This window comes from Vitis riparia, chromosome 6 (assembly GCF_004353265.1).
Source record: "Vitis riparia cultivar Riparia Gloire de Montpellier isolate 1030 chromosome 6, EGFV_Vit.rip_1.0, whole genome shotgun sequence".
NCBI classification, from domain to species: Eukaryota; Viridiplantae; Streptophyta; class Magnoliopsida; order Vitales; family Vitaceae; genus Vitis; species Vitis riparia.
The window spans coordinates 16,569,292-16,592,510 of record NC_048436.1 but is presented as its reverse complement, the minus strand read 5'-3'; the positions used below and the strand labels follow the sequence as shown (position 1 = coordinate 16,592,510).

The following is a 23,219-nucleotide window of genomic DNA, read 5'->3' as shown; positions in this document are numbered from 1 at the left end:
GAAAAAAAATCGTAACAAAAATAACTTTTCACATTTGATATATATTAAATATAATTAAATTTTCATATTATTTAATAATTATATAGAAAATATATAAATAAAATGATTTTAAAAAACATAGAAATAATTTATATATTAATTTTAAATCTTTTTTATTTTATTTTTTTATTTTTTTTTCTCGTTTACTCATTTTCAAGAGTCAAACATATCATTAAAATTTATACATTTGGAATCATTTCATCCTTTTAATCAATTAATTCTTTTAGTTATATTTACTATTATTAAAAACTTTTTTTATAAATAGAAAGAAGAAAGCTCCTCTTGTATTTCGAACAAAAGATGAAGAGGATTAATTATATTTTACTATTATTAAAATTTTTTCTTATAAATAAAAATAACAAAGCCTATCATTAATACCTTAAAAGGGATGACAAAGTTTGACATGACTCGTTAACGCAATACAAACCGAACACATTTCTCAAGGGTTTGGGTCAAAGTTTGACATGAGTATAATGGGTTTGAGTCAAATTTGTGTTGACCTGCATAACTCATTTACTAAGTAAATGATTTTTTTGTCAACCTACATCACACGAATTTGATCCACATTGGCTCATTTAATAATTCATTATCAATTTAATTATATTTTTACACCATTTAATTCATATATGACTTATTTTAAATTTGTTTTTAAATAAATAGATCAATTGTTTCATAAACATACTTAGTTGAGACATTAGTTATATGGATATATATATATATATAAGAACTAACTCAATTTGATTATTAATTATGAGGACCTGATTATTAAATGAATCATACAACATGTTATCTATTTTATAATTATGTAATATTTGGATTTATGTTTTTAACACCATTATCACTTGTGTCAAGTTTGGATTGAACTATGTAGTAGAATTCTTAAACTTTAACATAGTACAAACACGACCCACTAATACAAATTACGACCCCTCTTATTTAAGATGAAGAGAAACATCAATTATAAGTCTTCTTATGTTCATTAATTTTTTTTTCATTATTAAATGAAGATAATGGACTTTTTTTTTTTATGATTTATTAAAATTTATTATCTTATCACATTCATTTTTATAATATATAAATAGGTTATTTTTCAATTGTTTTCTAAAAAGCACTTGCCATAATAATTTATTGTTTGGACTAAAAAATAATTTTATCAAGTGCAATCCCAACAGCCATAAATGGTTGAAAACTGAGGCAAGCTTAATAGCTTCATTTATTATAAAACCCCATGTTAAAATACTATGAGAAAAAAATTAAAAATATAATTCTCTTGTGCTTAATTTTATTATAAAAATTATAAAAATAAATAAAATAATTAAAATTTATTAAAAACATATATATTTAAAAATTATTTAATCTTTATATAAAAATAATTTATCAATTTCATATCCATTTTCTATTTTCTTCATTTCTTGGCTTAGGCCTTGTGTGATCCTGTTTTCAAAAATCATTTTCTATTTTTGGAAAAAAAAAAACACATTTAACAACTAAAAAACAAAAAATAAATTATTTTAACTTCTAAGAATTATTTTAAAATATAATTATACAAATACGAAAAATAATTAAAAAATAAAACACTACATATAAAAATTATATAAATATGAAAAATAATTAAAAACAAAACACTATATATAAAAGTTCATTTTAAAACATAAAAAAAATAAGTTCAAAATTTTTTATGTACCAAACAGACATTTATCTTACAAAACATCCTAAAACTGTTCCAAAAATTGTTTTAAAATATAATTAGCAAACATGGCCTTAATTTATCTAAGGACTCGAGTATCAAGTAATGTTCCTAAATAACTTGAAATGAAGGCAATTTCCCAGTTTTGGGATACTCAAAACAACAGTGTCTTAGAGAATACAGTGCCACGTGCCAAAAACTCGTCTCACCACCAGGATCCAGTAATAGAAGAGGCAGCGACCCACATCATATTTTGTCACTTTATAATCTAGAACTGTACGACTGGCATTATGGAGTTGAAAGACTTCCAAGCCATCAAAATTAGCTGAACAGTTTGATCAAGACGTTACAGGATCGTTGATGACACCCAAGAAATCATCTTTTATAGTACCAATGCAGAACTGCAATAGAAAAAAGGACCAAAAATTGCATGAGGAACATAAGACCAATGATCTTCCAATTTGGGTTTTAGCATAAAGAGCAATGAGGTTTAGAATTTTGAGGAAGTTCCCATATTGGAGACTCAAAATCCATTTCAAGTTTTCAACAATTAACCATATGATGATCTTCAACAATTAACCCACGTTTATCAGTTTTGGAGCGACTCCCTTTTTGAAGTAAGCTTCCAAAACTACTAAACCAAGAATGCAAGAACCTACATGTGGGAAGGGGCATGGCTATAAGGTCATGACAAATATGTCATTTGGCAAACAAAATTTTTGCAACAAACAAGATCTCTAAAGAAACAGGTAATCCCATGCCCTAGAAGGGTTTTCTACTAAGTTCCTGCAAAAGTGGCACTGCCCATAGGCATCTGAAGCCACTCAAAAGAAAAACCCAAGAGGAGATTCCCACCATTTACTTCCTTAATTAATTGGGAACAGGCGTCTTCTCTCAAGCATTGAACAAGGGTAACAGGTTTCTTTTCCATAAAGTTATAATTGAAGTATTTTAGGCCATAAAACTAGTGAGAAATATGTGCAAAATGATGCAAAATGCCTTTTTAACTCTATATTTGTTTCTAGACTGAATTCTTTTCAAACTAATGCAATTAGACTTCAATTAATAACCATTAAAAATAAGTACACCTAAAAACTCTGAATAAACACAAAGGAAAGGACATACAATTTCTGTAGCATCTACTCGAGTTCCAATTATCTTTAACCGCACTTCACTGTCCTTCTGGATCTTAACCTGTAAGGAGGCCAAGATATCAATTTCAAGCATGCATATGTACACTAGATAAACTAGACTACTTCTCAAGCTAAAACTGAAACATACCGAACCATCTGAAGTTGTATAATTTGGCATATCTCCAGATTGGAACTCCATATCATCCGGTATCAACTAGGCACAGATGAGGGTATTAGAGTATGCACAAAACAGATAAGGCACACAGATCACTCCAAGAGCATTCAAACATATTTTGAAAGGGAAAGAGGAAGTCTAGAAGCTGCAAAAGCCAATTGACTAAAAAGGGACAAAAATCACAAAGCTTGAAAGTTGTAGAACTTTTATTTAAATAATATCATATACAGACACAGTACAGAACTGAAGTGATTCAACATAGAACCAACATGCCAAATGATGTTGAAAGTGATCACCAAGGCAAATTTTGAAAGCTAAGCAATAAGGTGCCTAACCTAACTGGCCCTACCTACATGGCCAACTATCTCCCAACAATCTCAATGTGGCCTCAATCCAAATACTAGCTAATATCTATGGGACATAATGCCATTTTTTTTCCAATAATCTAAAAAGAAATGAATTACTATCAAGAGTCGTACACATTACAGAAATTTTGTCCATTATTAGAAAGATGGAAAAAGCCTCCTCTCCATGCAATTTGTTAAGAAACCCCAGTAGCAAGAGTTCAGAACTGGGGCCATGTGTCGGGCAACCATCAGATGGTAAAACCAGAGAAACTCTTTTGTTTGAAAAAATGTTATTTGAAGGTAATTAATAGATATTGCAGCAAAATAAAATGAGTGTACTCCTCTCCTATGGCTGAAAGAACGGAAGAACTACTAATGAACTCACGTGATTTGAAACAAAAATTTGAACAGGCCCAGCTTCAGCGAAAAATCCCATCTGCAAGCATTCCACATATAAATACGAATTTGAAACAAATAACAAAACAAAGCATTGCATATTAATAATGCTGACAAAATTAATTCACTTATAAACTAGGAATTTATCCCTTGTTAACCTTTTTTTAATAGGCTAAGAATATATACCTTGTTAACCATGGTAACAACAGCTTCTAAGATCTCTCCTTTAAATGGTCGGAACACAACACACTGGTACTTCACTGGAAAAGTCACAAACCCTGTTCCATCTCGTATTAATCCTTTTCCAACATTCTCAATACCTGTTATTGCCACCACAAATCCATGTCGACCACTGCAGTAAATGCAGAATTTCCCAGTCAATTTTTCCCCACACACAAGAAAAGAACCTTTTTTTGGCTCTCAGAAAGATCAGAAATAGTAAAAGAAATTGCTTGGAAAATACTAAATAGAGGAAGCCAATCTTGAGCATCCTCTCCCCTTCCAAGAACTTAGTGGATTAAGATTTCATAGGAAGGAACCTGCAAGTTCCCTCAACATCTTTCACAAGCTTGGCAACAAGATTGTCACGTAGGTGGCGGCCAAAATGCCGAGGGTGAAGCTGCATGTTTCGTTCCAAAACTATGTGGAAGAACATCTTCAGCTGCTAGCCTCTTAGATTCTGTACAATTAAGAATGAGGAATTTGCTTACATAGATGAACAATTGGATTAAAAGGGTGATTGACAAGCATAAAATCAAACCAGTTGAAATAGTACCAAACAGATTCATAACAAGTAACACAAGAGAGAAGGGTCCTTCCTTGATGCAAGATCATAAGATTTTAGCAATCTATAAGTTATTTCTTTGTTTTGTTATATAATGATACCAGAGATCAAAAGGACAACAGATAAGGAAAGAAAAGATAAATCCTTGAAAATCTCATGATTGCAATCACATTAGGGTTTCCTAAAACAATCTCATCTAGGGAAGCAATCACCCCTATAAAAAGCTACATAGCTACTAAATTCTCAAAATTTTTTATTAATAAAACAAAAACCTACCTTTTTCTAATAAGTAATAACACTAGGATCGTTTCTTAATATGAATATGATTTCTTTTCGTATTCAAATTAGAAGATGAACACACCTGATTCCACGACAGGTTTTGTTTTCATGAAGAAATAATTTATATAACACAATCCAAAAGATCCCCAACAAACACCATGAGAAATTCCGGGGAAAAAAAAATCAAAAAAGAAATGCCTCTGCTATCCATTGTCTCAAACAAACACCAACGCTACGTTGATTTCCTCTACCCTTTTGTTCAGTTGCAATGAAAAAAAAAACTAATATATGAAAGATGAAGAAAACCGGGAATATCACCTTTTCGAGAATTGGATGTGATTTTGGATTAGACTTTTGAATTTGTTAGAAAGAGAATTGTTAGGGAGAGAATTGGGGGAAAGGCAGAGAAGAGTCTCGAGCCCTAAGCGCCGCTATTTTATAGTGACAACAGTTACCTTGTCCAGGTGGCACACCGTAACAAAGGTTTTTATATATGTTGCTTATATTTTTCAAAACAAAAGTTTTGATTATATATATATATATACAAATACTGGAGGGCTAGGATTATCAGCAGAGACTTTGAAGCATATCCGAAGAATATGGGTTACCTTATCGCTACAGACTCCTTTCATCAAATTTTCTGCAGTAAGAAAATCGATCCTCTACTGACCAAATCCATTACCGAAGATATTAAGTTACTTGAAGAACATCAAAGAATGGAGAAGTTAGCTTAATGTCATCAAATGGTTAAAAAATGCTTACTTTGATTTTCGAATGGGAGGAAGAATGCCATCACAATCATCACCATTATCCGAAAAGTAGTTTGAAGTAGAATCATTTGATTCAGCATAAGAGTCATCTTAAGAAAAACTTGAGTTGATTTTGTCAAGAAATTCATAAGAAAGGAACCTTTAAGTTTTTTACAAACTACACCATTAAGACACTTAGGTCTTAGGATAATTGATATCTCTCCACTGTTTACTACAGCTTCTTGAGAATCTGTGGATTACCTAAACATGGTTTTCAAAATCGAATTCATTTTGAGGTCTTAATCTAGAGCCTAATAGCAGATTGACAAACCTAGTGAGTAATCACCCCAACCCTTTTACAGCCCTAAAAACGCCTAACACCGGCCAACAACAGTCTCAACCCGGCATGGATCGCCTTAGGCAGGCAAGCATGGTTCATTTTCCATTTTCCATCTTAAGCTCTTCCTTCTCTCTTCTTTCTCTCTCATGATGTAAGCCCCTCAAGCCAAAGCTTTCCCATCCTTTCCATTGTAAGATATCACTTCCCCTATTTCTCCTTATAAGTATGTTTTTCAAGACTTAAGTTAACAGTTAATCTATGGTATAGATAGATTTAAAAGACCTAAAAAGAATCCTCCTTGGAATGAGGAACATACTAACATTGTCAAGACTGTCAAGTCTAGAGTCATGACCTTACCATGTTTAGCCTTAGCTGATCCTAAAGCCTTTAAGATTATTGAGATTGATGCTTCAAATATAGGTTATGGAGGGATCCTTAAACAAAAAGATGGTAACCAAGAGAGATTGGTTAGGTATACTTCAGGAACCTGGAATAATGCCCAACTCAATTACAGCACCATCAAAAAAGAGATTTTAAACATTGTTTTATGTATTTCAAAATTTCAAGATGATCTTTTGGACCAAGAGTTTTTATTAAGGGTTGATTGCAAATTAGCAAAATCAGTTTTGCAAAAGGATGTTAAGAATATAGCTTCTAAGCATATTTTTGCAAGATGGCAAGCTATTTAGAGTAATTTTGATTTTCAAATTGAGAACATTAAGGAGAAAATAACTCAATCCCCAATTTCTTAACTCGTGGATTTTGCAGGATTCACGAGATCATGGCCCCTAAAAAGGCTACCCAAACTCCTAAAACCACTAATAAACCACCAGAATCCCAATCTTCTAAAATCGATCAAGATCCTCCACCCCATAAAATGCTTTGGAGTCAACAAGTTGAACTTGAAGAAGAAGAAGCAAGATTTCATTCTTCTTCTTCTAACCAATAAGATGTTGTCCTTGTACTATGATCCTTCAAATCCTTTTAAACCAGTCAAGACTACACAATTTCCAACAATTACAGGGTCTTAAACCTTTAAGCAAGTGACTAAAGTTAATCCCTCTCAAAAGGAATTAGCATCAAGCTCGACTTTTTCAAATAAGCAAATTGTGGTGGTTGTCAACCCCGCACCTCTTTCTTCAAAATCACACTATTGGCAAAAGGATCTTAATCAACCTATTTTGGTTATTAAAAGTGAGTTTTTCAATGAAAACCCCAAGGAGATAGCTACAAAAGCTTTTCATGAAAACTTTCATTATCCCTCTGGTGATCTTTTGAAAACAAGAGAATTTTATAAACATATCCTTGTGGATACTAGCTGTGTTAAAATTAAGCATAATGCTAATAAGAATAGCAACTTGGATTTGGTATTTTTTACTTGTCATATCTTCAAAATTCTTACAGTTAAGCAATGGGGTGGGAACCCTAATTTTTCTAAGGAATTCTCTAAGCCTTCAAAACCAAGATTTTTCAATTATTGGGACTACCAGATAGCCTAGTTTAATGCTTTTTTTTATCCAAAACGAAGACTTCCATCATTCATGGATGTTCTTTTTTTCGTCTAAGCATCAGCTCCCTTCTTTTCCATTTTGGTTCCACAATTGGTGGACTTATTTTAGCCCAACTATTAAGATTCTCCCAAAACCCATCTTGGATGGCTTTGAGCTATTCAAAAGTTCTTTTGTTACCCTCAGAGAACTTTCAGCTTTTCACCCTTTACTATTCTTTTTTAGTGAATTTCACCTTGCTTGGATAGTCCAGTGGGACTATATCTTTATTGCAGATGAATCAGCAACCTTTCCAGCCCTTGGAATGACTTTTAAGGCTAAATGGTGGGATGCTTTAAAAAATTATGCCTCTGTGCAAGTTGTTAAGCAATATTTTCTTGAGCATCCTACACAAGCCTCAACCTCTGAAGACATGTCTCAATTTCTTCTCAAGAAACAACAGCTTTAAGCCATGCTTGTTGCACCTAAAACCCCTTAGGAATTTCATAAAATCCTTGACAAAAGCAGCTCAAGTTTTTCTCATGATGACTCTTATACTGAATCAGATGATATGTTTTTCTCAAGGTGATATGTTTTCTTCCTGGTTTTCTTCATCTTTCGTATATTAGTTTTTTTTTCATTGCAACCGAATGAAAGGGTGGAGGAAATCAACATAGCGTTGTTTGTTTGAGAGGTATTTCATTTTTTTGTTTTTTTTTCCTAGAATTTCTCAAGGTGTTTGTTGGGGATCTTTTGGATTGCAGAGGCTCTTTGTTTTTTTATTTTTTATTTTATTTTCTGGAATTTCTTAGCGAGGGTGTTTGTTAGCGATCTTTTGGATTGCGGTGTATAAATTTTTTCTTCATGAAAACAAAACCTATCGTGGAATCAGGTGCGTTCATCTTCTGATTTGAACACAAAAAGAAATCATATTCATATTAACAAACAGGATCCAAGTGTTATTACTTATTAGAAAAAGGTAGGTTTTGGTTTTATTAATAGAAAAGTTTGAGAATTTAGTAGCTATGTAGCTTTTTAGATTGCTTCCCTAGATGAGATTGTTTTAGGAAACCGTGATTGCGATCATGTGATTTTCAAGGATTTATCTTCTCTTTCCTCATCTGTTGTATCTGGTATCATCATCAGTATTTGAAATATCTAAAAATTTCGGCGATATTTCTCCGAAATTTTGTTTGAAATATCGAAAATTTTTAATATTTCGGTATTTATCGGTATTTTAACGGATTTTTAGGGAAAATTCTCGATATTTCCTACCAGTCCAGCCCACGAACAGGATATGTCCAATTTTTATTTTTATTTAAAAAAAAAAAAACAAATAAGATGCTATTTGGTAATTTGATCATGATTTGCAGGCAAAGGTTGTGTTTTTCAGCCTGGCTCAAAAAATCGTGGATTTAGGGTTCGTGAAATTTAAATCCAGTGGCATAAAAGCAAAGAGACCCTAGAACAGATCCAAAAAACACAAGGAGCAAAAAAAAAAAAGCAATTTTTTTGGTTTTCCTTGGGGGTTTTGCATGGATTTTCTCGGAAATCAAACGAGGATGAATTTTCCGGGAAATCAAATGGGGGATGGATTTTCTTGGGAATCAAACGGGGGTTGCAAAAATAAAAAATAAATAACATGATTAGATTAGTACCTGCGAGGATTGAGAGTGGCAGAGGGAGGGCAGCTTCAAAAAAGGGTTTCTTTGATGCCTCGAGTGAGAGAAGTCGGTGGCCCTTTTGAGTTTTAGATTTAGTAGAGATTAAAAAAAAAAAACCAAATCATGAGAACGATTTTCCTCCGTATAAATAATTATTAATTATTAATTATCCATCTTAATTTTTATTAAATCAAGATCGTGGGGTTCAATCCTGCTACCATTAAACTATGACACTCTTTGATAATATATATTTAATTTAAATTTGTTAAAATTCATCATTAAAAAAATATAAAAATATATAAATATTAAAAAAATTGTGGGTCATCATTTATTTCACAACATTAAATGTATCTGAATTAAACAAATTATAAATTTAACATTAAATACATCATAATTTATATCATTAATCCTATTCTAAAAAGTTACTATCACTCCACCTTTAAGTTTTTTATATTTATCCTTTTAATTTTGAATATTTTTATTTTAAAATATCAAAAATATAAATTTATTTAAAAAAACTAAAATATAAATAATAACGATAATAATAAAATTCTAATATTTTGTAAATTAAAATTAATTTGATAAGATAAATAATAAATTATATATTAACACCAATATATCATTGCATATAGATATTTTTCTTTATAATAATATTTATATCAATTACATTTATAAAATAACTTTAAAATGTGAATTTTTATTTTTTTATAGTTTTTTCAAATGTTTTCATGAATTTTAAATAATTTTTACTTTATCGATATTTTTGTCAAAATATTCATCGATAATCTAAGTATCGATATATTTGTATTTATTGATATTTCAAATCTTGATTATAATCAATTATAAATTGATAGCATTGATATAACTTTTGATCAAAATCAAATAATTTACTTATAACTTTTAACAATATACAACATAAATTAAATGAATTTAATAATAACAATATAAATATGTAAAATTTTATTTCTATATAAAAACTTCAAATTTAAGATATGATAATTACTAATTCATACTAACAACGAGGATAAATGCAACACTAATAAAAATAGAGAATAAACTATATATTACATAATAATGATATATGATGGGGAGGAAATGATCATAAAGGAGAAGTGAAAGAGTTTAGAAAATAAAAGAGAGAATAAGAATAAAAGAAAGAGATAAATATCCTTCTTCGTATACCTTGTACAAAGGATGGAAGGCTTTCCAAATAGGAAACATTTACTCATCTTAAAGATGAGTAAATGAAGTTCATAACTTAGTTCAATTGGAACATTAAGGTGGTCATTCACCACCCATTTATAACAATTTTATATTTTATTATTCATTTCTATTAAGAACAGTATACTTTATTTTTTTGGATGGGTGATTGATTGGTTTTTATTTTTGAAGGGAAAAAAATCAAGTATTGAAACAACAATTTTGTAAATTGTAACAGAGAATTCTATTCATTACTTCGACACTGGAATCAGACAAACATAAAAAATAGAGGACAGATGCATGCAGAAAGATTTGAAATCAAAGCTCCATTGAAGGATCCATTAGAGAAATCCAAAGAGTTGAGGCAATCATACTGGGGTCTCCATATATTCTACAATCAGCCTCCTCAGGTCATTTACAGAACCAAATGTATTTACAGCCCCCACATAGATATTCAGCACAAATTATCCAGATACTTGTTGCTCTCTCCTAAAGGCTAAAACACAGTTGTCTTCCAACTAAGAGGTCAGACATTTCCTCTCCTAACCACAGCTGCTACCACCTTCAGCATGCTAACAGGATGATACCAAGTTTGCAACTCCTCCTCTAGTAGTTACTGGAATCTTATAAGCCACTGTCTCCTTTGAGTAGTCTTTCCCCCAGAAATTGGAAGTGCAGGACTGCTGGAAAAAAAAGAAGAGGTACCAACTTCAGTGAATGATAGCTTTGCATCACACTAATGTAGGAATATCACAAGCCCATAACCATGGAATCCAGCACTATGGTAGGTTCAAGAAACCCAGAAAACAGTCATTTAGGTGGGAAGTGGAGATGAAAGATAATACCTGTGTACAGATATCTATCACTAGTGCAAAGTAACAGATTATTATGTAAATCACTGAGGAGTGAAATATTTTGTTACATTTTAAGCAGCATTTGAAGACAAACCAGAGCACTAAGATCATTAACACACAGTAGATTCCTTTCAAATACAATCCAGAATGGAGTTTCTCTAGGACTTCAAAATATCAAACCAGGTAATTTATCGGTTTCCACTTCCCTAGAGCAAAACAAAAATCAATATGCACAAGTCCCAGAATTGCAATCCACAAAAGATGTAAAAGGCCAAGGCTACTTAGAAATATTCAAGTTGGAGTACATTGAAAACAACCTAGTAAGAATGGAAACTCAGATGACCAAGTTCAGAATAAATCAGTTGTCCTAAAAGAAATTCACCTCTTTTGTTATTGCACTAATATCAAGCAAATCAGCCTGTTCTATTATTGCAGGTTCCTGATTATCGAATAAATGTAGCTCAAAGGGTCTAATAAGTTACTCTAGGTAAAAAGTACCTACAAACATATGAACATTCCATCTATATGGTAAATAACACTAGATGTTCCATGTGCTCCTGTAGAAATCTAAATGAATGAGGATCCACATTATACAGTACCGAGGACTAAGAATAATAAAAATTAAATGCATGACTTTAAAGGAAGGCAAAATAAGAATAATGCATACAGTAAACGCCATTAGACACCAGTTGTGCTTCCCAGACAACTTGCTTCATGCATTTTCTGATCATTCTTGAAGATTCAACAAATCAGCTACCACAGAGGGAAATAAGACATCATTTGGTTATTATTTATACTTTTCAAAAGCAAGAAAAATAACATAAATACTTCTTTATGCTTTCCCTATCCACAGTTCATTTTCCCAGACCATCCTCTTAGAACCACTCTGGACAAGTTAAATAGGTAGGGGCAGTTTTGGGAAAAATAATTGCAACACAACTTGGGTTCCAATAAGGCAAGGTATTGAATCCCAGCCCCATTGCCAGTATACTAGGGTTTTACTTTACACCTTTTTTTTTCATTAATAATTAGATTATCGCAATTTATATAACCACTAAGAACTCCCAAATCTCACCACCTAGACCTAATATTTTCTTCTTCCCACTGTCGCTGGCCCCATGCTACTGTCTTTCTCCTTGCTCACCATTCACCAGGTTCCACTTGCAATCATCATTTCTCCCTCTCCTTGCCATCAGTTCTTCATTTCCCCAATTCTGAGCTAATTTTCCCTCTCTATCTCTAATCAAAGATGGAAAACAGTTGTCAATAATAGATATCCTAGCCTCTACAGAAGTCAAAACCCTCTGTCATCATAGCCTTCTCTTGCCTGCTTGGCTCTCCATCTCTCTGGCAGGTTCTTTTACCAATTCCCCCTTTTTCTGTTTGGTTCCTAGATAATAAAAATCAAAGATAAATTTTGAATCTCAAATGTTTTGCTTTGAGTTTAGGTCTCCGGCAGATGGAATACATTTCAATTGTTCCTAATATGCCTGTTTGGTTTTTGAGAAAATGTCAGGAAATAAAGGAAAATGAAAATTTGGATCATGTGTTTTTATGTTGTTTTGGATTACCAAAAGTGGAAGACAGAATTAATTTCCTTTCTGTAAAACCTCTGTTTGGTGGCTGAGACAATCAGCAAAAAGGGAAAAAAAAAAAAAAAAAAGGAGAGAGAGAGAGAGATAGAAAGATGTGATGTTTTCTGCCAATTTTCTTTCCCTGCGCTTGATATTACCTGTTTGGTTGCCTGATAGAGCAAACCAGGCCAAGGCAATGCAAGGCCGTTATTGTTTTATTTTTCTTTCACAACAGGTATACATTAGGACCAAACCATATTCACTTACACTCGAGATCAGGAGGGATGCCTCCTCCCATACTGGCTCTGTTGGGACGTGGGAACCCTACTTTTCTGGCAAAGCAAAAGTCAATCGAATGTTGTGCAGTTATGCCTACTCAAAAGAAAAAGTATGTATTAAACTGGAAAGCACAGGATGACAGCGGAATGGATGGAGATGACAAGGGTGGTGGTAGTGATCTGGGTGTACATCAGTAGTTGTCATAATGACAGCGGCAGTGGTGGTTAGGAGCTAGTGTCAATGGTGCATGCCAATATTACACACACGCATACACATATAGCGATGGCAATAATCGGGGGCAGGCTGGTAGCCAATGTTGGTGGAGGTGAAACTGGTGATGAAGTTGGTATTGGTGGTTGCATATGATCGCAGCTGTGTCAGTGGTGGTTATAGTATTAGTAAAAGATGCAGCAATTATATATCAATGTGTTTTTGCTTCAACTGCTGACATTGCTTTTGCTCTTTCACTTTCAAAAAAGCACTTGCAATGTTCATGGTCAAAAGCCATCCTTTTTTTGCTTCCAAAAAAAGAAGGTAAAAGTAATGTATGCCGGCAAACAGTTAAAACATAGAGATGTAGGAAAGAACTATATAATTTTTGTCACAACACAGCCAAAATGCAAAAATTAGTCAATAGCAAGAAAACTAAACTAACAAAACAACAAACTTGCTTTCACCTTGTAATAGCCAAGGAAATTGCAATCCAACTCAAAACCTGATTTCTCAAATTCTAGAAACTTATCTTTGTAATCAGTAAGAATGCATTAAAGAAAAACACAAGATACAGACAATGTAACAACCAAGGAGCTTGTAATCCAGCTTAAAAATTAATTTCCCTATGTACTAGGAACTTATTCTTTGCAATCAGTAAAAATGCGTTAAAGAAAGACATGCACAAGAGAGACAGAGACAGACAGAGATAGGGAGATAGAGAGATTGCAATAAGTGATTTACCTCCTAATAACAAAGGAGATTGCAATCCAGCTAAAAAACAAATTTATCAAGTTCTAGAAATTTATCTTTGAAATCAGTAAGAATACATTAAAGAAAGATCCAGTGGAGAGTACAAACAAGATGCAACAGCACCACCTTTGGGACCCTACTACAGCCCATTCTAGAAATTCACTTTTTATACTGACATGCCTTTTTATGTCTATATTCCAATTATAATTAAATGACAGAAACCAAACAACTTAAAGTCACTGTGCAAATATTGAGTTGTGCAATTCATCCCATCAAGTGATGTTTTCACTTTCAAATCACAATGTGTAACAGTTCGCTAAATCCAATACAGACCCAATGTCATTAAAATGTCAATCCCAACTATCACCTTTAGGTAAAGGAAATGGCAGTAGGTATATATACTAGAAGAGATTAACTCACTTCAACAGGGAAAATTCATCAACACCTGGAAGAAACAAATGACTAGCATAGTGCAAACCTGTGGCTTAAAGCGATATGCACATTGTTACAATAAAGGAAATACTTTAATATTTGTAAAATGAAAAACCAAAAAGAAATGGGATTGTAATTTCAAAGTTAAGAGGAGAAAAAAAAAATTACAATTGCAATAATAAAAATACCATCGTCACAAGAGGAAAGAAAAAAAAAAAGGCAAAAGCATGAATAGTAGCATGAAACTAACCTTTTCAATTTCTAGGGAAAATTGAGACAGCTGTTATCATATCTTTGTTCACATAAACTTTGGCTTAAGAATTTGAAAAGAGCACATTAAGCTTTCATCAACACTCATCATTGCACCAGCATTATCAAATTCACCACAATAGTTGGGAGCAGAAAATATTGTAACAAGCTGTCTGTCTGCAAAGAATTCATATCCATCTTCCACAACCTGGAAAAAGAAGCTATCTGTGAGCTGCATGAGTTATAAAAAATGGAACAATAAGGGAATGGCAATAACCTGGTGGGCACGACAAATAAGGTCCATATCATGCTTGTTTAAGAATTCTGAAACTTTATCTGGACCGAAAGTGAAAGAGACTCCCCTGTCATTCATTCCCCAACCCTTGATATCTCTACCAGGATCCGACCAAAGTAAATCACAAAGCAAACCAGAGTCTGGAACATCAGTTGGACGGGACAATTTTCTAATTTGATCCAAATTTGTTAGGTCAGGGGAAAGACCACCATGCATGCACAATATCTTGTCATCTATCAGAGCAGCCACAGGGAGACAATTAAAACAATCTGTGAACGTCTTCCAAAGTCTAACATTGAACCGACGTTTACATTCATCATAGAATCCATAAATCCTGTTAATAGAAGCACACTCATGATTTCCTCTTAAGAGAAAGAAGTTCTCTGGGTATTTAATTTTATAAGCAAGCAGAAGGCATATTGTTTCCAAACTCTGTTTTCCACGGTCCACATAGTCCCCTAGAAATAAATAATTGGCTTCAGGAGGATATCCCCCATAGTCAAAGAGCCTTAAAAGATCACTGTATTGCCCATGAATATCACCTGGAGATCAACAAAAATCAAAGGAGAACAACAAATAAATAAATTAACAGACAAACCAATGGTTACAAACTTTAACTTCTGAGGCAATTAACACAACCAATGGAAAAGAACAACCTACTGTATGTTAATCTGTATGGAAAGAACACCTTCTTTTCGATTTACACATAACCAACTGATGAATTTTGATTTCATAAAGGGTCCCATAATGGGGACAATTAAAGAAGGGGATGACCACAGAGTGTCCAGTTTGAGCAATTCACTGACCATGGGACACTAGAAGCAGGCAGTCTCACTTACAAGCATAGAGATCCCCTGCTATCAATTCCCTGTATCAAAATGTCCAATCAAGGAAAACCAGAGTCCACATTTGGGGAAATCTCCAATTGGGGTTTGAATAATGGCCTCCATATGACCCTATCTACCAAACCTACACCCTTACTCTCAGCCTCATAGAACAGGAGCTGGGTTGGAAACTACTCATCCTTCAGGTTCTTCATATGGTTAATCTTGCATGGTCATTTACAAACAATATTTACCAGACAACAAAAGGCCACGAAGAGCACATCTACATTGTTAGCTTGGTATGCATTGTGAGCCCATATCGTAACAACTTAAGTTTTTAGGAAAGTTGATAGTTTGACAGGTATCAAAGTCAAGATTAACTAAAAGTCCCGAGTTCTAGTCTCTCTGATCTCTATGTGAAATAGAGCCACATGAGAGCGAGGAACTTAGTCTAAAATCCATTGCAAACATATATCCTAACAGCTTAAGCTTTAAAAGAAGTTAGTGGCTCAACATACCCCATACACAAGACCAGTATAAAACTCGCTTGATACTTTTTTCACAACTGTTCAAAAATCCACTCTTGATGCACCTTGGATCCTGTTCAACTGCTCAAGCCCTATTGTTTATCTCAATTCTAAATATCCTACAAACTACCTAGAATTGAAGACTCAGAACATGGTTTTATTAACCTGGACTATGGACCTTTTATGATAACAGAAGATCCATCTACTATAGCCATGTGGCATCTTATGTTACCAAATTATTTATTTATGAATAAGTGGATCAGCCCCTATATTTTGAATCCTTGAATAAATCCAAAGGAGCCATATCCAACTCACACTTTCAAAACCTAAGACAGATGCCTTGAGCAAGTCCAAAATCTGAAGGGGTGATAGTTTGCTCCTACCCCTAGTTTAAATTCAAAGGCAACCACTAAGTTCCTTTTCCATGGTTTACACCTGTAATCTTCCCATGAGCCAACCAAAGACCATTGCTCAGTGTGTTAAAACTTAACCAAATTGTATTTTACCTGGTGAAAACATCATAACTCAACTTCACCTGTATTACCCAGTTCCACGTGTGAGATTTCCTCTAACAACAGAGACCACCTGCTTTTAATTCCCTATCACAATGTCCAATCAAACAAAACCAAAGCCCATAGTTGGAAACAATCTCCAACGGTGTTTGACTAACTAGCCTCAGTATTCCACACATAACCACCAATTCAGTCCCACAAGAACCCAAAAGTCAGATACAAAAATTACCCATCCTTCCAAGAACCCAGTCCTTCATATGGTTCTCTATATGGTTAGTCTTGCTCAGTCATTTATAAAAAATATTTACAAAGAAAAGAAATCTCACATGGATCAAACCCACCCCAAATGAAAAACGGCATAAAGCATGCTTCAAAAGCCACTCTTAGTACACCTAGAAGCCGTTCTTCTTCAACTGCTCAAACCCAACTATTTGTCCTGATTTTACAATAGCATATAAAAATATTTTTGTCATCCTGTACTTTAGACCTATTTCACAAGAATGGGCTGAAGAGCAGATCCATTTACTATTGATGCGCGACATTTTATATTAGCTCATAATATTCTTTCTGGGTAAGCAAATGCACTTGCGTCACTCCCCCGATTTTGAACCCTAAAATGACCAACATTTTCAAAACCTGAGAAAGATCACAAGGGGGGGAAAGAAATATTCTGCATTTCCCTGAGAGAGTCCAAAATTAATGTCTGACAGTTTGCCCCTATGCTCTAGTTCAATTTCAAAGGCAACCAAATTCACTTTCCATGATTTATACCCACTTCTTCCCAACTTCAAAGACCATCATTCAGTGTGCGATGACTGGCCTGACAAGTGGATAAAGCAATACAAGCAATAGGTCCAGGGAAGCGTGAGAACAGAATGGAGCCTGTGACCCTCATTCAAGCTTTTTGAGATGATCCTGAGCAATCAGGTTGATTTGTTTGTACAAAGATCAGTGCCACCATGATACAAGCAATGGTTCAACTCTTGAATTCCAACATGCAAATGCCAAGTAACTGAACCTCCCAGTTGGCACTATTTTTCCATATTTGTCACCCTCTATGATGCTCACAAACTTGTTACCTCAGTTAAGTGTTACCTGATGTGATTCTAACAGTATTACCCTGAAAACAACACCTCACTCCAGAACAAAGTCATAGATTTAAGAAGGAACCTGATGCACATAAAGATACAGGCACTGTGATGTGCCCACATCGTATTAATTAGTTCCCAGGACACAAGAGTTTCGGTCAACCATCCACCAGCACCAAATCGACATAATTAGAGGAATCAAGAATTCTCTCAGGGGAAAACCAGCCCAAATCAACTTTGCCTCTAATACCCAGTGTCAAGGGCAAGATCTCCTTAAAGTTGCAATTGACTCTATTTCAGTTTCCTCCACAGGATATAACATGAAGATAATATGAGAGGAGGGAAAACCAACAGCTACAATTTACAACTATAAAAACTTTCAATGACAAGAAAAGATAATGTATGCAAAACGCCAATTCTTTACTCTATGAAAAGCAACAAAAGTACTTCCAAAACGCCAATGAAACAGTGGCTGAAAGCCTGAAACACAACATCTTATTTAAACATAAACCCACATTTCATCTGATAATACCTAAAAGCTAGCATTCATCACCCACGTTATAGAGAAATATGTCACACCCAAATACCAACACTCCCTAATCAATCACAATTCACAATACCAAGATCTTAAAAACCCCCAAAAACTCCAAAAATCACAAAAACAAAACCAAATCAACCCCACATTCAACCCAAAAGAAAAAGTTAAAAGGAAACGCACCGCAGATCTTAATTGGTGCCTCCAGCTCAAGAAGATTAGGCTGCTGAAGAAAGATCTCTCTGGAAACAGTACAGAGCTGGCGGATCTCCGACTCCATCAGCGGAACCTGCTTCCCCGACTTCCCCTGCCGAAACTCCATAAGCCTGTCAATTATATCATCCAAAACACCACTCTCCATTTGCGCCATAGATCTCCTCCCCCTCTTCCTTAACCCCAAAACCCACAAACCCCCAGAACCCAAAACCCAAAACCCCTAGAGCTTCAGAGAAAGGAGGGGACCTTTCTTCCCCGAGATCAACCAAACTTTATTCGAGTTGCCAAAGACCACAAAAGACAGAGAGAGAGAAACGGTGATATGAATGGAGAGGTGTGCTGCAACTTTAATATTAATTTATTGTTTTAAAAATGACAATAAATGTGGCTGATATAACTAAAATAATGCAAATTCGGCGTAGATATTGGGTGGTGTGGAGGTAGCGGACTGCAACTCCGATGCGGCGGAGACGCTCTCTTGATAAATCCGCTCCTCCTGCTTTCCAATATCCCTACTGTGTGCCCTTCAACTTTCAATCTATTTCCCAAAAGCCACTCTCTAAAATTTTCAAATTTTATTTTATAAGGAATATTTTATTATACAAGGAATAATATATATATTTTTTTATATTGCATAAATTGGATTTTTATAGATGGAAACTAAGAATATGAAAACTTAGAATAATATATATAAATTTTATAGATTATTATTATTTATTAAAAACAATGTTATAAAAAAAATGGTATATTTATAAATTTCGTTTCTATAACTAAATTTAAATCATTGAATGAAAATATAGATATCAAAACAACTCAATACATAACCCGATAATAAATATGATAATTATTTTTATTGAGTCGATACTTATCAAATTTGAATATTGTTAAAAGCATAGGGTGAAATCCCGATTATTGAATTAAGATGTAATAATAGTGTATAAATAAATAAAACGAAAGTATAAAGATATCGAGAATGATGAAAAAAATAAATTTAAAATTATGAAATTAAAAGTACTATAAAAGCTTCTAGAAATTTATCTAAAAAAAAAAAAAGATGGGTGGAGAAGGGGAAGGACAGCACTAACATTATTAGTTGCCCACTTGACAAACATCTCAGCCTGGCTAGCCTAGTGCAGAGTGTGATTGAAACCCAACAACAGCACCAACATCAACAAGAAGCTCACATGACATGAGGAAGAGCTGCATGTGATCACGTATCCAAAAAAAAAAACAATTTTTAAAATATTTTTACAAATAAACTTTATTTTTTTTTAAACTTAAATATAAATAATTTTCTCCTCCCATCCTCTAAAAAAAAAAAAAAGTATTTACATAACAAAAATCTTCATTTGTCTTAGTATAGAATAAGATTGAAACCCTGTAAAAACAATAATAATAAGTCGATCAAAACATTGAATAAGAGAAAATACAAACACCATTTTCTAAAATATTTTTTCTTAAAAAATTTATGATACATATTTTTTAAATTAAAAATATTTTATCTATAACAGTTTTCCAAATATTTCGTGCTTTTACTCTTTCATTATTCTCTTATAAATGCCCACACAAACCCTTCAACTACAAAATACTAATGATGTGTTTGATAATGTTTTAAGATGTTTTATGACATAAAAGTTTATTTGAAATTTTAAAATATTTTAAATATGTATTTAATATTTTTAAATATATTTTAAAAATAGTTTTTATACATAGTATTTTGTTTTTAATTATTTAATGTGTTTATATAATTATTTTTTATAATAATTTTAAAAAATAAGTGAAAACAATTCAAATATGTTATTTAAAACATGTTAGATAATTGCTTTCGAAAATAATTTTAAAAAATAGTTTTTGAGAACAATTTTTGAAAATTGTTATATGATTTTTATAGAACAGAAGTACATTTGAAATCTAAAATATTTTGAACCTATTTTTAATATTTTTAAATATGTTTTAAAAATATTTTTTATATTTATTATTTTTTTAATCATTTTAAAATTTGGTATAATTATTTCTTAAAGGTTGTAAGAAAACAATAGAAAAAACTAAATAATACTTTCAAAAAATCATATTTTTTATTCTTAAATAAATAAATAAAAACAGTTTTTTTGTTATAAAAACATTTTTTTGCATTTTTTGTTATAAATAATAAAAAAAATGTTCTAAAAAATTATTTCCAAACATACTTAAATTATTTTTTGTTCTTAAAAAATATTAAACAATTTTTAATTATCAAATATATTTTTAAAATTTTTGGTTCTGCACATAAAAAATTATTCTTAAGAACAGTTACAAGTAGTAAGTAATCGCACATCTTATACATCTTTTTATAAGTTTTTTTTTTTTAAAAATTATTTCCCCCATTTGCCTCTAAATTTTTGAGCAAAATATTATAATTTATAAGCCAATTGAGTTTATGCTTCCAAGGTTTTTTCGAGGAGAATATCATAGGGATAAGGGACATGGATAAATGGTGGACAGTGACACCGTGCGGTTGCCTCAATGATGGAGGTTCATTCGAGATATTCTCATAAAAGTATCTTTAATCTACAACATTTCTATAATATTTTTTGTGAAAAACATTTTTTCACTTTGGGATATTAAAAAAGTATTTAAATATATTTCTTATAATAAAATATAAGATATAAAAATATATATATAATTTTTGAAAAAAAAAATATTTATCAAATTCGAATCCAACAAATTCTCTAAATTTTGAATAAAAAATATTTATAGACGGATTCAAATTATTATATAACCTTTTGAGAAATATTCCAATTAAATAGTGACAACTTGTCAAATTCAACCTTCTTTAAAAATTCTAAAAATGTTTGATTCTTCCACCAGACATAGTAATAAATTCTTTAAATTTGTAAAATGTATGAAATGATGTCACAAAATATCCCAAATTAATAATTATATGAATTATTTGTCAAGGAAAAAAATCATTTAATATTTTCAATCAATTTATAAGGGAGAATTACCGGACAGGGTCGACTAAATGAGATAATTATTAAGAAAATTCACTATTCTCAATAATTTTTAGAGGATAATTTTACCCTTCAATTTGTTTTTTATATTATTTATAAATAAATTTGAGACTTGTGAATGATGTAAGGTTATACATGATGATAAGTACAGGTAATCAATAATATATTTCTTAGACCCAAAAAAATTGTTGTTCACTTTTTGAACAATTAAGTAACGGTTTAAAATTTTGGTATTTTTTTTCAAAAAAATTGAGATTTTTTAAATAACCTTCTAAAATAAATAATTTTGAATATCTCATAAATAAAAACAATATCATGAGGTTATTATATCATTCTATATATATATAGAACATACAATTAAAAACTTTGTTACCATAATAGAATAAATAATTATTTTTTACGAGCTCATCAATTGAATAATATATAAATATTCAATTGACTAACATATGACTATTAAATGGAATAACTCATAATTATTCATTTGGTAATATAGCACATGAAAAAATTAAATAAAAATAAATTAAATTATGTTATAATATATTGTAATAATAGTATATTTGTATTAAGTATAATGCATTTATGTCGTACTTATATTTCATTACAAAAGTAATAATTCTAAAAATGTTTATTCATACCCTATTGGTATTAACACATCGTATTAATATATTAACAACATTCATCCAATGCACTAATATTATTTAATAATTTTTGTACATATAAAAAAAACTATCGAGCCTCGTGAATTCAAATTAATATTTCATTTGGTTTCATAAATTATTTATAATATAACTATGTTGTGAAATATAGTATGATCATACAAAATTATTATTTTTATAAAAAAATTCAAAAATTTTCTAAATAAGTTTTATTGTAATGTAAGTGTATTTATATTGTATTTATTACATATTTTTGTTATACTTGTATTTTATAATAAAAGTAATAATCTTGAAGATCAATTTTTATACCTCATTAATATTCAACATATCAAATGTATTAACATCATCCACTCTATGCATTGAGAAAAAAAATTATATATGAAAATTAAGAAAAAAAAAACTATACAAAAGAAAAAAAAATCATATAAATTTTTTAAAAATATTTTATTATAAAAAATAAAAAATTATTAAATATTCTCCATCATTTTTTTTTAGATAATCTGAATGAAAAATTAAATATTTTATCTTTTTTGAATTTGATACAAAAACATAATTTATCAATTTAAATATATATATATGAAAAATCATAATTTTTATTATATAATTATAAAACTTATTTTTTTCTTAATAAAATAAAAAATTAGAATAAAAATAAAAAATGCAAAGAAAAAACAATAAATGATATTTTGAAAATATTTTTTAGAAGTATTTTTGTTTTAAATAATAAATTATACTATTATTACATATAATAATTATAAAGATTAAATCCAAAATTTTGATTTAAAATTTTGAATGTTAATAATTATAATAAATATGAGGTTGATGTACCATAAATGTCTTGACAAATCAATATATTGACAAATCAATCATAAATGTTTTGACTAATTAAGTGCTGCTTTAAATGCTTTAAATTTTAAAAATTTGAATTGAAGGATAATTTTGATA

General features: G+C 31.4%; 2 protein-coding genes across 4 annotated transcripts; both read right to left on the bottom strand.

The window, feature by feature from the left end:
* Nucleotides 1-1,752: 1,752 nt before the first annotated feature.
* Nucleotides 1,753-9,179, bottom strand: LOC117915568 (DNA-directed RNA polymerase II subunit RPB7). The gene is made up of 7 exons (XM_034831153.1): nucleotides 9,075-9,179; nucleotides 4,317-4,456; nucleotides 3,964-4,129; nucleotides 3,767-3,817; nucleotides 3,008-3,073; nucleotides 2,852-2,920; nucleotides 1,753-2,127 (listed from the first exon to the last, which is right to left on the bottom strand). Exons 2-7 carry the CDS (start codon nucleotides 4,430-4,432, stop codon nucleotides 2,065-2,067), a joined length of 531 nt encoding a protein of 176 aa, XP_034687044.1. The 5' UTR covers nucleotides 4,433-4,456; nucleotides 9,075-9,179; the 3' UTR covers nucleotides 1,753-2,064.
* A 1,402-nt stretch (nucleotides 9,180-10,581) lies between these two features.
* LOC117916374 (serine/threonine-protein phosphatase PP1) lies at nucleotides 10,582-19,165 on the bottom strand. 3 transcript variants are annotated; one of them, XR_004651549.1, is made up of 5 exons: nucleotides 18,596-19,165; nucleotides 14,909-15,468; nucleotides 14,633-14,839; nucleotides 11,802-11,887; nucleotides 10,582-10,963 (listed from the first exon to the last, which is right to left on the bottom strand). XR_004651549.1 is itself a non-coding variant. In XM_034832337.1 (4 exons), exons 1-3 carry the CDS (start codon nucleotides 18,780-18,782, stop codon nucleotides 14,681-14,683), a joined length of 906 nt encoding a protein of 301 aa, XP_034688228.1. In that variant the 5' UTR covers nucleotides 18,783-19,165; the 3' UTR covers nucleotides 10,582-10,960; nucleotides 14,633-14,680. The 3 variants fall into 3 exon arrangements, 2 of the variants coding, with proteins under 2 accessions (XP_034688228.1, XP_034688227.1); XM_034832337.1 differs by lacking the exon at nucleotides 11,802-11,887 and having other exon boundaries at nucleotides 10,582-10,960; XM_034832336.1 differs by lacking the exon at nucleotides 11,802-11,887 and having other exon boundaries at nucleotides 18,596-19,164.
* Between the last annotated feature and the right edge of the window lie 4,054 nt (nucleotides 19,166-23,219).